This window comes from Aotus nancymaae, unplaced genomic scaffold (genome assembly GCF_030222135.1).
Source record: "Aotus nancymaae isolate 86718 unplaced genomic scaffold, 86718_ANA_hifiasm-v0.15.2.pri h1tg000108l, whole genome shotgun sequence".
In the NCBI taxonomy this organism is placed as follows: domain Eukaryota; kingdom Metazoa; phylum Chordata; class Mammalia; order Primates; family Aotidae; genus Aotus; species Aotus nancymaae.
This window is the reverse complement of record NW_026988523.1, coordinates 7821142-7835337: the sequence shown is the minus strand read 5'-3', so window position 1 is coordinate 7835337 and position 14196 is coordinate 7821142. Positions and strand designations below refer to the sequence as shown.

The window sequence follows — 14196 nt, the reverse complement described above, 5'->3', positions numbered from 1 at the left end:
TTTAAGAAGCTGAGTTTATTTAATGAAGAAACGCTTCTTCAGGAAAAAGTGCTATTAGTGCATACCTTAGGAGTAAGCTGAAGACCAAGGACATTAAGTGCTGATCTTCCAAAATGAGAAACTCAAACAGGGAGGAGAAAGGGGAGAAAGAAAGGCAGACAGACTAGTTGTTCCAGAGGCCAGGTCAAGAATGACCAGGAAGCCAGGAGATAATAGCAGTGCTCCCAAAGCAGCAGGGAGAGGGAACAGGGACAACTCACACCTGTCTCCTGAGATATAACTATAGCCTCTAGGGGTAGATGGGATCAGGAACTGTGAAGAGTTCTAGGACATGCTGCAGATGACAGTTAACTTTTCTGCAGCTATTAAGGAAATCAGTTTCAGAGGGTATGGATAATTGATTTGAACATAGAACTTGTTGAGATCTTTAACCTTTGAGGTTTTTTTTTGCTTATAAGGTAAATACAGGTATTAATTAGTCCTTTGCTGTATGCATAATGTCGTTCTTCAGTAAATTCTATCATACATTACATTTCCTGCTTTAGGAGAGTGCAAAGAGCACTTAACCCATCTGAAAATGCGAGTTCCAGCAATCTGAGTCATGTAATCTTTCTGAATGCAGTTTCCTTCGCTGTAAAATAAATATATCTATACCAATCTGCCATCCCCTCAAGTTTCTTGCAAGAATTAAATGGAAATAAAAACACTTGGCAAAGGACAAGTTCTAAAGAAATATATTGTCATTCCCTGGTATAACCATTGCCTTTAGAACAAAGGCATTGCCTTTGCTTGTAAGATACGCCTTTGCATTGCCTTTATTCTAAACTACATTAGGTGGGCATGCCCTCAACCGGGGTGTGACAGCAAGCTGAAGGGCAGTCCTGGTGCGGGGGCACTTAACACATCTCCAAGAGGGCCTTGCATGAACCGACTCCAACCACCTCTTCCTGACACAGGAAGCTTCCCTGGTGATCTATGATGGGGTCTGAGATGACCAGGGCTTTCAGTGAGGTTGCTATGTAGCCTTTCTTGGGTGCCTTTATGCTGTCACTTACTCTGACCCACCATCAGGCCCTATGTCACACCCGTAGTGCACCAGATCTGCCACTAGGGGACACTGCAATGACTGGCACGTGTGGTCCCTCCCCAGCCTCTCTTCCTGACTGCAGCAGTTCAAGGATGCAGAACCCTATCAATCGCGGCATGCTCTTCGTTAACCCAGGAGATCATTCTATTTACAGAGCACCCACACCACCCTTCCCCACGCAGCAAGCTCTGCCTTTAGCTTACTCTAGCAGCTCCTGCAGTCCAGAAAAGCTCCTCTGGTGGGCTTTCTACTCAGCTTGCCTGCTCAGCATTAAAATTTGCCCTGAAGCTAAGCTCTTCAAGACACACAATTTTAGCTCCTCTTTCAGCTAATTAGATATTGTTCTACAAATTGGGCTGTTCTCTTTGAAAGATGAGCTGCAATTTACTTCCCCTGCCCTCTCCTTAAACTTAAACTGAACTGTAAAACATGGCTACTTGATTGTTTAGTCCAATCAGGAGATTATTTTGTACAAGGAATAGATAATTCATCTTCTTGCTAATGCCGAGCTTGTTCGGGCATTCCTTAATGGCTACTGTAAAGATGACAGAAAGTTTTGCTTAGATGCCTCTCATCCTTTCAAAAGGTGTCCACCTACGCTGATGTATTTTGGCCCATGCATCTGTAATCATTGCCTGAGTAACCAATCGCTAGCTGCATTAACACATCTTTGCTCTTCAAGGGGGAGATTTTTATTATCCCCATTTTACTGATAAGAAAACTGATGCCAAACTGATTTACTTAAAGTCAGATGAATAGGTAACTGGAGGAGCTACACCATGAACCCCACCGTTTGGTCCTCAGATCCCATGAAACTGTATGTTGTCTGCTAAGTCTAACATCAGTTGAGGAGGGGAAATACAAGATGATGCCGAGTCCCCACACCCACACCCTAAGCTCGGTCAAGAATTTCTTAGAGCTGTTGATGATGTACCAGGAGACTCGTTAAGACCTTCTATGATCTAAGGAGATTGTATCCGCAGTGGGAGAAAGGATCCTTTCTGGACATTGTCTTTTTTCCTTGCAGGGGGCCGGGTGTTCCCTCATCCTCAAGACTGTGCCCAGCATTTGATGAATGGAGACACTCTGAGTGGGGTTTACACCATCTTCCTCAACGGGGAGCTGAGCCAAAAGTTACAAGTGTACTGCGATATGACCACCGACGGGGGCGGCTGGATTGTAAGTATAGGCAGCTGCTCTCCTTTCATGGAAGCATCCTCAGTGTTCTAGTGTACCTAGCTCAGCACCTGCCAAGCCAACTTCACCATCTTCTGGCCATCCTTTTATAAGCCCCCACATGTCCATCTTGGAGCTTCTCATTACCCTCAAGGCCCTTGTTCAGCAGTCTGAATCACAGGTCTGGCCAGGCAGGGAAAGGAATAACTATATCAAGGCTGCAGTGGCCTGGCCCCATGAAGGGCCCTCAGGATTACTGCCTTTCCTCTTCCTCCTTCTGTGAGGACAGTTAAGCAGGAGGGTGCTAGAGAAAGGGAGCCATGGCTCTGTTAGGCCCAGGGATCTTCCCTGCTCAGAACTGCATCTATAATAAAGCAGTGGAGGCACTGGGCAGAGTGGCTCATGCCTATAATCCCAGCACTTTGGGAGGCCAAGGTGAGTGGATCACTTGAGGCCAGGAGTTCGAGACCAGCCTGGCCAACATCATGAAACTCTGTCTCTACTAGAAGTACAAAAATTAGTTGGGCATGGTGGCGCATGCCTGTAGTCCCAGCTATTCAGGAGGCTGAGGCAAAGGAATCACTTGAACCCAGGAGGCGGAGGTTGTAGTGAGATGAGATCATGCCACTGCACTGCAGCCTGGGCGAAAGAGTGAGACTCCATCTCAAAAAACAAAACAAACAAACAAAAAATCAGTTGAGGAAAAGTGTTTTCTGTAGGAGAAGGTGATCATTGCCACAGACAGATGACCAGAAACCTCCAATTGAGGATTGCGTATGGGAAGGCAGATGAGGGGCCGAACATGGATAGCAGATTCCCCTTCCCTAGTCTTCCTGGGGTCTCCCTGGTTCTTCCCCAGAGCTGTCACAGCCTTCAGGGAGCACCATGGTCAGGAAAAGAGAGACACTGTTTCCTGTCACCACCCTCCTCCCATGCCTGATAGGGCAATGCAGAGAGAGGGAAAATAAGGGCAGCCTCCCAAAGGGCCCCACCTCTTAATGCAGCCCTGTGGAGGTGGCCAGGAGTTCCCGCCGCCTGGCCCTAAAGCAGCCCAGCATTAGCTGAATGGCTGTAGGATGGAAAACCAGCCCCTCCACCCTTCTTCAGATTCTCTCTCTAGCTCTGCTAACAGTGCTGGATGTTTCCTGGTGCAAAACCGGTAGTTTTTGAATGGTGATGTGCTCATAACAGCTACTCTTGGGAGACATTTTCTTTTATGTTTCTGACATATTTGTGCCTCCTTCTTAGAGCATAATTGGAAATTGAAGCCAAGGCTGATATATTGGAGGTTAAATGAAATAAGCACTTAAACAGCTCAGAAAGTGAATGATATGCAATATTACTTTGCCTGCAATAGGACGATGACAGTTACTAGCTGATTTGAAGTTGGTCCTGTTCTTTTGGTGAGAAATGCTTTCTACTGCACTCTGTAGTGCAAAAGATTCATTTGAGAGCCAAGCCTATTTCCCCTGACTATTTGGGGGCTTGATATGTATTCTGAATCCTTTCTACATTGCAGGAGTGCAAATTAGTGTCAACATCACACTGGAGCCTATTCATCAGAGGCCTCTACACTTCAAGAGAAGGGCTCTGAGCGTCTCCTACAAAAACTGCTGTGTAAATACTGAGCTCTGCTCTGAAATGTTCTTTCTTTGGACAGCTTTGTCATTGCAGATATAAAACCCAGTTATATCAATTTTACTTATCACAGTTTATTTTCCTGAGCATCTCCTTGGGTTTTTTTCTTTCCTTCATAGGTATTTCAGAGGCGGCAGAATGGCCAAACTGATTTTTTCCGGAAATGGGCTGATTACCGTGTTGGCTTCGGGAACCTGGAGGATGAGTTCTGGCTGGGTAAATCCTCCTTACTGCTTTCCCTTGATGTGCTTCTCCGGCTTTTTGTCCACCTCTCTCCTTTTTGTGTCCATCTGAGATTATCAGAAACCCTATGTTTGTTGAGAAGCTGACAGCTTGTGAATTGCTTTCAGAACCTCTTGCTCTGTTTAGCTCCACTATTGATCTGTTTTTATCTTACTGTGGTGTTTTCCTCTTTTCTCTGTCTCTTCCCGTCCTCATTAATAGTCTCTAGATGGGTCTTGACAGGAGGCTACTACAAAGGGAGTGAGCTGCCCAGTGGGGGAGGGGCACAGGGAGCAACAGGCTGGCTGGCCATTTCCCAGAAGCAAGGCAACCAGCCAGCGAGCCTGCAGGTCAGGGGAGAAATGAGGCCAGCCACTCTGCTTAGTTCCTTGGAGAATGTTATTACCTGACCTGGGAAGGAAAAGGGGAAAAAAAATGAAAGTGGCATTGGAGGCGACTGGCAATTTCCTAGAGGTCTGACACTAGCAGGAAATACAGATTGAGAACCAAACTGGTATGAGACGGTAAACACACACCCGAGCCAGGCAGACGCTGGTGGTGCCAAATCCTGGAAAGTGGCCCATTTATTATGACCTGTGTCTCCCTCTTGGTTAGATTTTCATAGTGATGGATAAAGGGAGGTAGAGGAAAAAATTAATTATCAAGTTCCATATTTGTGGTGTCCTCTCTGCCTCCCCTGCCACTGTCTCATTTCATCATCTTCTCCTGGATGCCTAGATAACAAGCCCCTTACTGGCCTCTCTGCCTCTAGGACTACTCCATTGTCCACATAGCTATAATCTCCCAACAGGTTCTTCTTGCCTTTTGCACAGATAAACCCAATTCACTGAGAAAGCACTATTGCAATAAAGAAAGAGTTTAATGAACACAAGGCCACCAAGTGGAAGGACAGGAGTTATTACTCAAATCAATCTCCCCAAAAACTCAGAAGCTAGGGTTTTTATGGATAATTTGGTGGGCAGGGGGCTAGGGAATGGGTGGTGCCAATTGGTTTGGGGTGAAATCATAGGAGTATGGAAAATGGTCCTTGTGCACTGAGTCTCCATCTGGGTGAGGGTTGCAGGTCCAGCTGAGTCATGTGTCACCAGTCCAGGCGGGGTCACTTGGTGGCCTGAATGCAAAAGTCTAAAAAACATCTTAAAAGACCAATCTGCAACTGTTATCTGTTACTGTAAGAGCAACTGGGAAAGTCACAAATCTCTGGCCACATGACCCTGAGCAGTAAGAGATTACAGAAAAACTATGCCCACACTTTAGCAGAACTCAAACCGCCCCTCCCATAATCCCAATCTCTTGGCCTTTCATTAGTCTTAAAAAGGTAGTTTCAGGCCGGGCGCGGTGGCTCAAGCCTGTAATCCCAGCACTTTGGGAGGCCGAGGCGGGTGGATCACGAGGTCAAGAGATCGAGACCATCCTGGTCAACATGGTGAAACCCCGTCTCTACTAATACAAAAAATTAGCTGGGCATGGTGGCGCGTGCCTGTAGTCCCAGCTACTCAGGAGGCTGAGGCAGGAGAATTGCCTGAACCCAGGAAGCGGAGATTGCGGTGAGCCGAGATCGCGCCATTGCGCTCCAGCCTGGGTATCAAGAGCGAAACTCCGTCTCGAAAAAAAAAAAAAAAAAAAAAAAAAAAGGTAGTTTCAGTTCCTGAAAAAGGAGGGGAGCAGTTTTCGGGAGGGACTATTATTCTTGCTTTAAAATTAAACTATAAACTAAATTCCTCCCATGGTTAGCTTGGCCTAGGCCCAGGAATGAGTGAGGGCAGCCAGCCAGTAAGGCCAGAGCAAGATGGAATTGGCCATGCTAGACTTTTCTCCCTGTCATGATCTTTGCAAAGGTGGGTTCTTGGCCACTAAAATGGTCTCACGCCCCAAATCTGAGCAATGGCTAATGCCCTTTGTAAAACCTTTCAATGGCTCCACATTACCACCAGGGGAAGGCCCAATGCCTTAGCCAAAGTATAGGCCCTCTCACACCTGCCTCTGGAGCCTCCTCTATACCCTAAGTACCTCACCTGCTCTTCCCCCGACTCTTCCCCAACACCAAACTCCACACATGCACAACCATCAATGCTTCCTCTGCCAGGAGCACTCCAAGCTAAATGTCTCCCTTTCCTACATGCCTTGTGTGGTGAGTGCCATCTGTGTATATTCAAAGACCCAGCTAAGCACCTCCACAGATCCAGTCATCATCACTTTTCTCCCCCATTGCCTGTGGGAGAAGTGGCCACTCCTTCTTTTGTGGCACAGATCATAGTATCCATTTTACTTCCTGTCTGTCTTTACTATGTGAGCTTTGTTGAGGGCTGGGATCACCTCATATTTATCTTCTAAGCCCCATTAGCTATATACCTATTACAGTGCCTGGGGAATAGGAGGTACCTAAAATGTAGATAATCAATACATCAATCAATGATAAGAATTAATTGAGTGCATATTAAATCCACAGATTTGTGTTTGCTGATATAGACAATAAAAATATAAGGTAAAGGCCATACAAAAACATTGACATAAAAGTCAAACAAATTGAAAAAGTATTCTTACCCTCAAAGCATCAACAAGCAACTTGGGAGACAAGTGTAATACCCACAAATTAATACATCCATAAGCAGACAGGACTCACGTTTCCCAAAGCTGAGCTGCTGTATACCACTTTCACAATTTGCGCCATATTTCCAGAAATATATACACTATCATGCACTTGAAATTTCTATAGATTACTCTTTAATTAAATCTATTTTTAAAAGAAATGTTATTGCATTGCCAAAAATAGAAAGCTAGTTATCATGTGCCACAAATAAAAAAGAAAGCCTCAAAAATAAATGAAATTAAAAGAAAACTATATTAATAGTATTCAATGACAGTTAAATACAGGGACTCCAAGACTGTTGTTGCTGGCAGTGGTGCTGGTGTTAAAAATGAGATTAGAAGGTGTTTCATGCTTTGCCTGCTAAACAAACCAAGAAAATACTAGAACCAAACTGAGATTGTGAGTTAAGGTTAGGATCAGGGTTAAGATATCCCCTTCATCTATTAAAAAAGACTGAGATTAAATTTGGAAATACCTTTCTTCTTATTATTCAAGGTTATTTAGTGCCTTATATGTCTCATGTCATCAGAGATGCCATCCACACTGGGAAACACTGTTCTAACCTATGAGCTGCTGAAAAGAAGGCCACAGATATTCAGAGAAGGAAGAGACCAGCTTCATGGAGAAGGCATTGAGGGATGAGTCAGTCAGAAGAATGGAGGAAGAAAAGGGATGAAAAGGAGGGAAGGCAGGAATTCTTTTGACAACTACAAACTGAGGCCAGGGAGGAAACCCATCCACTGAGAGGAAAGGTGCAAGTGAGGGAAAGAAAACAATGAGGTGAGTGGGTTGAATAAAGGCACAGCAGAGAACTTAAAAATCTCAAAGAGAAGTCTTGACTTGATGATGTAGGTAAGAGGGAGACAGGGAGGGTTCTTGCAGAGGCGAGGCCTGGTGCGGTGTAGTTTGGCAGCAATACTCAGGTTGGGGATAACACTGTGACCCATAGTTTATGTCTTATATGGGGTTCTCTAGAAGCAGAGACTGAAACAGGAATTCTTGTTCAAGCGATTTACTGGGGGAGTTCATTGGGGAGAAGGGGAATGGGGGAAGCAAAATAGGCCAGAGAAAACTGCAAAAATGTGGTTTTGGCTGGAGACTCACTTCAGTGTGATCCCTAGGGAAGCTCGGGAGCATGAATTGCTCCTAAGAACTGGCTACCACTTAGGCAAGGAAGCCAAGCTTTTGTACCCCCCCACATTAGTCATTGATGGAGGTCTGCTACAAGGCATGAGGGGAGAGAGCTTCGCTTCCAGGATGAAGTGACTCCCATTTGGTCAAGGGCAATTTTCCAAGAAGAAGGTGGCTGCAAGTTGCTCACAGACAATGCTTGTAGCAGCTCCCCAGCTGTCAGATGGATCTATCTGACAATTAAAGACATCCTGGCAGGGCACCATCAGCATCTACTACATCTGCACAGGCACAAGTTCAGGGTGGGTTGTGGGTCAGCAACTCAGCCAACAGCAAACAGCAGTCAAACGGCCTTCGACTTATAATCAAGGCAAAGCTCTAAACCTCAAATGGGACAGGAAAGCCAAATCACCTGGATGGCCTTCAGCCAATCGTTTCATCTCTGTTGGACTTCAGTTTCCTCTTCTGCAAAACAAAGAGACTGGCCTGAGTCTCCACTAAATTCCCTACAGTCTCTGCAATTGTTTGATTCTAAATCACAGCATACTCAAATAGATATCAGACGTCACAGCAAAGCAAGGTGACCCTAGTTCAGTAAGCAGATAGAAATCAGGAGGACTCAGAGAGATTACCAGCAACACAGGGTGAATGGTTCGAAGTTTGGGCAGGTAGATCAAAATTGGAGAGTCCCAGGGCATGGCTAACCAGGACAAGCAGGCAAGAAAATGTATATAAAAAAATGTCACCAAGCAGGGATCTAGACTCTGTCTAACCTGTGGACTTACAAAGGTTTGCCCCTTACAAGAATCTATTAGACCAAGGCCTGGGAAGCTTACAGACAAAGGAGGAAGCAGATGAATGAGGGTAACTGGCTGAAAAGGCCAGTGGAAAGGTAGCAGTACAAATGTAGCAGGCAGATTAGAGAGAAAGGGACTGGAGTCATATTCTATGACCTGGCTATGGAGCCCCAGGAGGCCTGGAGGCCGAAGGCAGGTGAGGCAGTGTAGGGAAAGGTGGACAGAGCCCTTCCTGCAGGCTAATAGGAGATGTTCTAGATGCTCTGAACTCCTCTAATTAGTGTTTCTATCTCCTGCTTTCGATCACTCACACCCAAGGACTCACACCCATGTAATACCTCTTGTAATTTTCTTCCAGTACCATGGTTTGGCAGAGGAGGTGACAGGGGACAGGGCCAGGAATCTTGAGGCTCAGGGCTTGTCAGTTACTGAGTCAAGAGGAGGTATTAGGACCCCCGAGTTTCCTATGTTGGGAACTCATCAGCAGAGCTGAGCTGGCCTCTTTGCAAGAAGAAATTCAGAGTCTGCCAGGGTCCATTTGATAATAAACTATGAAGCACCAAGGCCAAAAGCAATCTGGAGTCCCCTCCTCTTCCCTGTAATATGTTTTGAGGCCACAGACGCATTTCCCTCCCATTTTCCAAAGCTGCCAATGTCAGCGCATTTTCTGCTCTTCTCCACAGGGCTGGACAACATACACAGGATCACATCCCAGGGCCGCTATGAGCTGCGCGTGGACATGCGGGACGGCCAGGAGGCCGCCTTCGCCTCCTATGACAGGTTCTCTGTCGAGGACAGCAGAAACCTGTACAAACTCCGCATAGGAAGCTACAATGGCACCGCAGGTACCTACGGTTCCTGAGCAGACACCAAGGGCAGCGGGCATGCCGTGGGACAAGGGCCCCCACATTCTAGGCCTGGGCTGCCTCAGGAAGCAGCAGCACCTGCAGAGTTCCCGCATTCACTGCCGGCCAGGGAGAAGGGCCATACCACTGGGAACCACTAGCTCTGGTCCCAGCTCTCTCTGACCACTCACCTGAAAGCAACTTCTCAGGACTTCAGTTTTTTTCATCTGAGAAATTGTAATAATGATGCCTGCCCTACTTCACTGAGTAGTCAGAAAAAAATGAGATCAGTGGAGTGAATGTGCTTTTAAGGTTTAAAAAAGATGCAATGTGAAGATGAAAAAGGATTGTTTTCCTTGTCTAAATTAGTCAATCTGGACTCTCATGCAGTGAGAGCAGAATCATCTACTGTCTGGGTAGACATCTCCCATGCAATGACACTTAGGAAAACCATCTTTGAACTAGTGCAAATCATATGATGTTGCTCCTCTCTGAGACGCCCCCATCACCCCACCCTGGCCATCAGCATTCATGCCAACACCTGGTCAAGGAGCAAATGATGCCACTTAGCTGTTCCTCATTGGTCACATTTCTTTTCATTCCTCCACAAGAACCACATAGGTGTTGGGTTTTCTGTGTAGGTTTTTATGGCATTTCTAACAAGCAGAACAACCATCTCAGCAAGCTTGGTTGCATTAGTAGTTTTTTCAGAACGTAACATCCAGTCTGCTTCTTGGGTTTTGCCAACCTGTTTCCTGTGCTCTATTATAACACATTTCATAAAACCTGTTTTTCCAAATATTCTAATGTTTGATACATGGAATTATTGGCCCTTTCGTTAACACCAATTTTAGGGTTAAATGCTAGTGTATAATTTTAGCAGCAATTTCATGCCTCTTGAAATTAAGAGGAGCATCAAAGTGTTGTGCTTCCAGTTACTGCATCTGTTCAATTATTTCTTTTCAGCCAGATACTCCAAAGAGAAGACACGCTTTCCTTTCTTATGCTCACATCTGAGATCATTTCCAAAAGCAATGAGATCAGCCTGAAGTGCCCCAACAAAAGGCCCAATTTGACACACTTTGGGCATAAAATAGCCATTGAAATGGAGCATATTAAACAAGACGCCAGACTAAATCATTTCAAAAATCACCTGATGCTATTCACTCTCTAAGATTAGAATTGTGCCTGTAGAAAAGCCATTCTGATTTCTCCTACAGGAAAAGAAGCAAGCCCTCCGAGTTCCCTGCAGGCCCCCCTCCCTCCCTCCTCTTCATCCGCCGGTGCTAACATCTGCCTTGCTGGGACCTGGCCCTTGCTCCCTCTGTTCCAGCTCTGTCTTGCTTCAGGGCCTATGGAGGCTGGAACAGTTGGACTGCATGCTACTCTCATGTCTCAGAGGCAGATCCTGCCAACAGTTTGGCTTATCATCATCAACTAATTAGGGTCTGATCTCTCACCTGGAATATTCAGTTCATCTTCAGAAGATGAAAAGCTGGGCTTCTTTAGGCTGCCACCCTCTCTAGGCAACAACACACAATGATTGTTCTTTCTAGATCTGAAGGTTTCTGGGGAGGAAGAGCCCATCCCCTCTCTTTCTGGCATTTAATATCGCCCAATTCTCCTGGACCTTATCTTTAGTAGTTTCTCATTTTTACTGGCCCTACTGAATCACCCCATCCCCAGGGCCTCCGATCCAAGTTCAGCCTTTTCTCCTGCTCCCCATTTCCTGAGGCTGCAAACATTCAAGTCTCTAGGACACTACTTGGATCAGAACTAAAAATTCCAAATTAAGTTATCAATCAGAAGTTGTTAACTCTTAAAAGTTTATTGTGCAAGTTGTGGGGACTCAAAAGAAGCATAAAACATGGCCTCTACAAAAACTGAATGTCTAGTTTTAAAAAGAAACAGAAAGTAACTCATCACACAATCAATAGTACTCACTTATAGTATTTTTTGTTTTTTTTTTTGTTTTTTTTTTTTTAGACAAATTCTCACACTTTCACCCAGGCTGGAGTGCAGTGGCGCTATCTTGGCTCACTGCAACCTCTGCTTCTCAAGCAATTCTCCTGCCTCAGCCCCCCGAGTAGCTGGGATTACAAGCATATGCCACCACACCTGGCTAATTTTTGTATTTTAGTAGAGACAGGATTTCACAATGTTGGCCAGGCTGGTTTCGAACTCCTGCCCTCAGGTGATCCGCCCACCTTGGCTTCCAAAAGTGCTAGGATTACAGGCATGAGCCACCATGCCCAGCCTCTCACTTCTAGTTTAAGGAGTGTTCACAGAAGGGGAGTCTCTGTGGTGGAGGACGGGATCATGAAGGCAGCCACATAGCCACATTTGACTGAGATCCCCATAGTAAGAAAATCAAGCCCTGGAAGTCACAGAAGGAGCAGATGCTGTGGAGGACAAGAGGCTGTGAAGGGCCTGGTAGAGCAGGGCAAAGTATAAATTCAGGAGGAATAGAGAAGATTGGTGAGGCAGGTACAGCCAGATCCAGAAGCCAGAAAACCAAGGGGCAGAGGAATTCAGTCTTAACACGGTAGCAATGGAGGGCCATTGTAGGTCCTAAGGAGAAAAAACAGAAGTGGGGTTAAGGAAGATCCCTGTGACAGCCATGAATAGGATAAAGTAAGCCCAAGTGAAGAACAGAGAACAGCTGGTGGCTGCTTCATCAGTCCTAACAGGAGATAATAGGAGCCTTGACGAATGTTGGGAATTAAGAAAAAGGTATACATATGAACAGTGGTTTGAGAGAGAGAAACCAGGACTTAATGTGTTAAACACATGAGGTGGCTATATGAAGCAGAAATGGGAAGGGAAGCCAGGCTTTGGGAGGATGTAAAGACAAACATTGGGAGCGTGTCTGTGACAGTGGAAGGCAGCCTCAGAGTGGAAGCTGCTCCAGGGTAATAATGAGGACAAATTCTAGATTACAGAGGGAGATGCAGGGAGTGAGAAAGTAGGATGTCGGTGGAGGCCGCATAGTCAAGGAACTGATGGTGAAAGAAATAATCATTAAGGAGTAGGATTAATCTAAGAATTTTTAAGACAAAGGATATGAATATGACTTAGGGTGAGAAGGTGTGAAAAGTTTTTAAAATAGAAGAAAAAGGAAAAAGTAAGAAACACATTTTACCTTTTCCAGGATCTGGAAGAGATGGGAAAGAGTGAGTTGCAGATGGTGAGGTTAACTCCAGAGGGGCACAAAAGCTGAGTCCCTGGAGACCGGAAGGGGAAGACGAAGAAGACAGGAAGGGGAAGATGAAGATAATGACATTTTGAGTTAACCCCCACCCCCCACCGAGGGCGTCAGCCTTCCCTATAAAGTAAAGATCAACCTCTTAGAGTTAAGTTGTGGTGGGAAGCATTGGAGGCATTGAGTGGCCACAGTGAGCCTGGACGCAGAAGTCACAGAATCAGAATAGGTCTCTCCTCACTTAAAGCAAGGAGAAGCACCCAAGACCTCTTTCATTCAATAAATAGCATGAGCCCCCTTGGCAACATCCCTAGCCACAAGTCCTGATCCTGCTAAGTTTTGCCAATTGTTATAATTTAATTACAGTCTAATCTCTCACCTTAAATGCACAATTTACCTGAGCCCCCTGCACAATATCCCCAGAAAAGAACACGTAGCCTCTGCTTGCCCCTGAGAATAGAAATCTCACACCTATTTCAGCAGTCTATTCCACTTGTGAACACCTCTAATATTTAGGTAATTTCTGTCCTCGTATATTTAGCTTAAACATCTATCTTTATGTCTCCACCTACTAATCCTAATAATTCCCCACAGCATTTACTGCATTTTTTTCTCAGTAGCCCATCAAATATTTGGTGACGGTGACCACAGGCCATGACTCCCTCCTGAAGTCCACTATTCCCCAGATGTCCCAAGCACTTCTCCTTTGACATAGTTATGGGTTTTCATCATCCTGTTTCCTACGGATGGGAACTCTAGTTTGCTGATGCATCTTTTCCTGTGTGGCCTCAAGTTCTGAATGTGGGTTCTTGGGTGTCATCTGAGCAGGCCTGGTGAGCCAGGAAGAAGTCAGGTTGAGTCTGCATGGTGGGACCCAGAATAGCCCAATTCTGCCTGGCTCATCTCTAGCTCCTCCAAAGACAGGAGGAACCGGGAGTGGCCTGTGTCCCAGTGCGGGCCTGGAGGAAACAGCTGGGGTACGGGAGGCACAATGAGATGGAGCTGAGTGGAGAAAGTTCTCGGCAAAAGCAGTAGAAGCGATTAGGAAGCGGGTTGGAGAGAGTAGCATGGAAATGGTTGGCTTGGGAGATAAAGTGGAGTAAGAGTTCAGTACAGCCACGCTGAGAAACTGGGTGGAAATGAAAAGGTAAGTGGAAGGCTCCATAAGTGGAAGCCAGGTTTGCTGGAAGTGGGTCAAATGTCCAAGAAATCCTGATGAAACAGTGACAAGGGACAGCCTCATGAATGTATCTTTTTTTTTTCAGGGGACTCCCTCAGCTATCATCAAGGACGCCCTTTCTCCACAGAGGATAGAGACAATGATGTTGCAGTGACCAACTGCGCCATGTCGTACAAGGGAGCGTGGTGGTATAAGAACTGCCACCGGACCAACCTCAATGGGAAGTATGGGGAGTCCAGGCACAGTCAGGTGAGCGATGCTCTGCCTCTGCTGTGAATGAGCCGGAGCTGTGGAGCCCATGCTCCCT

At 45.8% G+C, this 14196-nt stretch overlaps 1 protein-coding gene and 1 long non-coding RNA gene across 39 annotated transcripts in view; one reads left to right on the top strand and one right to left on the bottom strand.

Moving 5' to 3' along the window:
- The window catches only part of LOC105711646 (uncharacterized), a 313477-nt gene that overhangs the window by 186381 nt on the left and 112900 nt on the right, over nucleotides 1-14196 (bottom strand). The gene's annotated exons all lie outside the window — the stretch shown is intronic.
- TNR (tenascin R) overlaps nucleotides 1-14196 on the top strand; it is a 429814-nt gene that overhangs the window by 406274 nt on the left and 9344 nt on the right. For all 5 annotated transcript variants that reach the window (XM_012444444.2, XM_064370757.1, XM_021668050.2 and 2 more), the window contains 4 exons: nucleotides 2115-2266; nucleotides 4021-4117; nucleotides 9346-9507; nucleotides 13975-14138. In XM_012444444.2, coding sequence (XP_012299867.2) covers nucleotides 2115-2266; nucleotides 4021-4117; nucleotides 9346-9507; nucleotides 13975-14138 — 575 coding nt within the window. The remainder of the gene's footprint in view (nucleotides 1-2114; nucleotides 2267-4020; nucleotides 4118-9345; nucleotides 9508-13974; nucleotides 14139-14196) is intronic.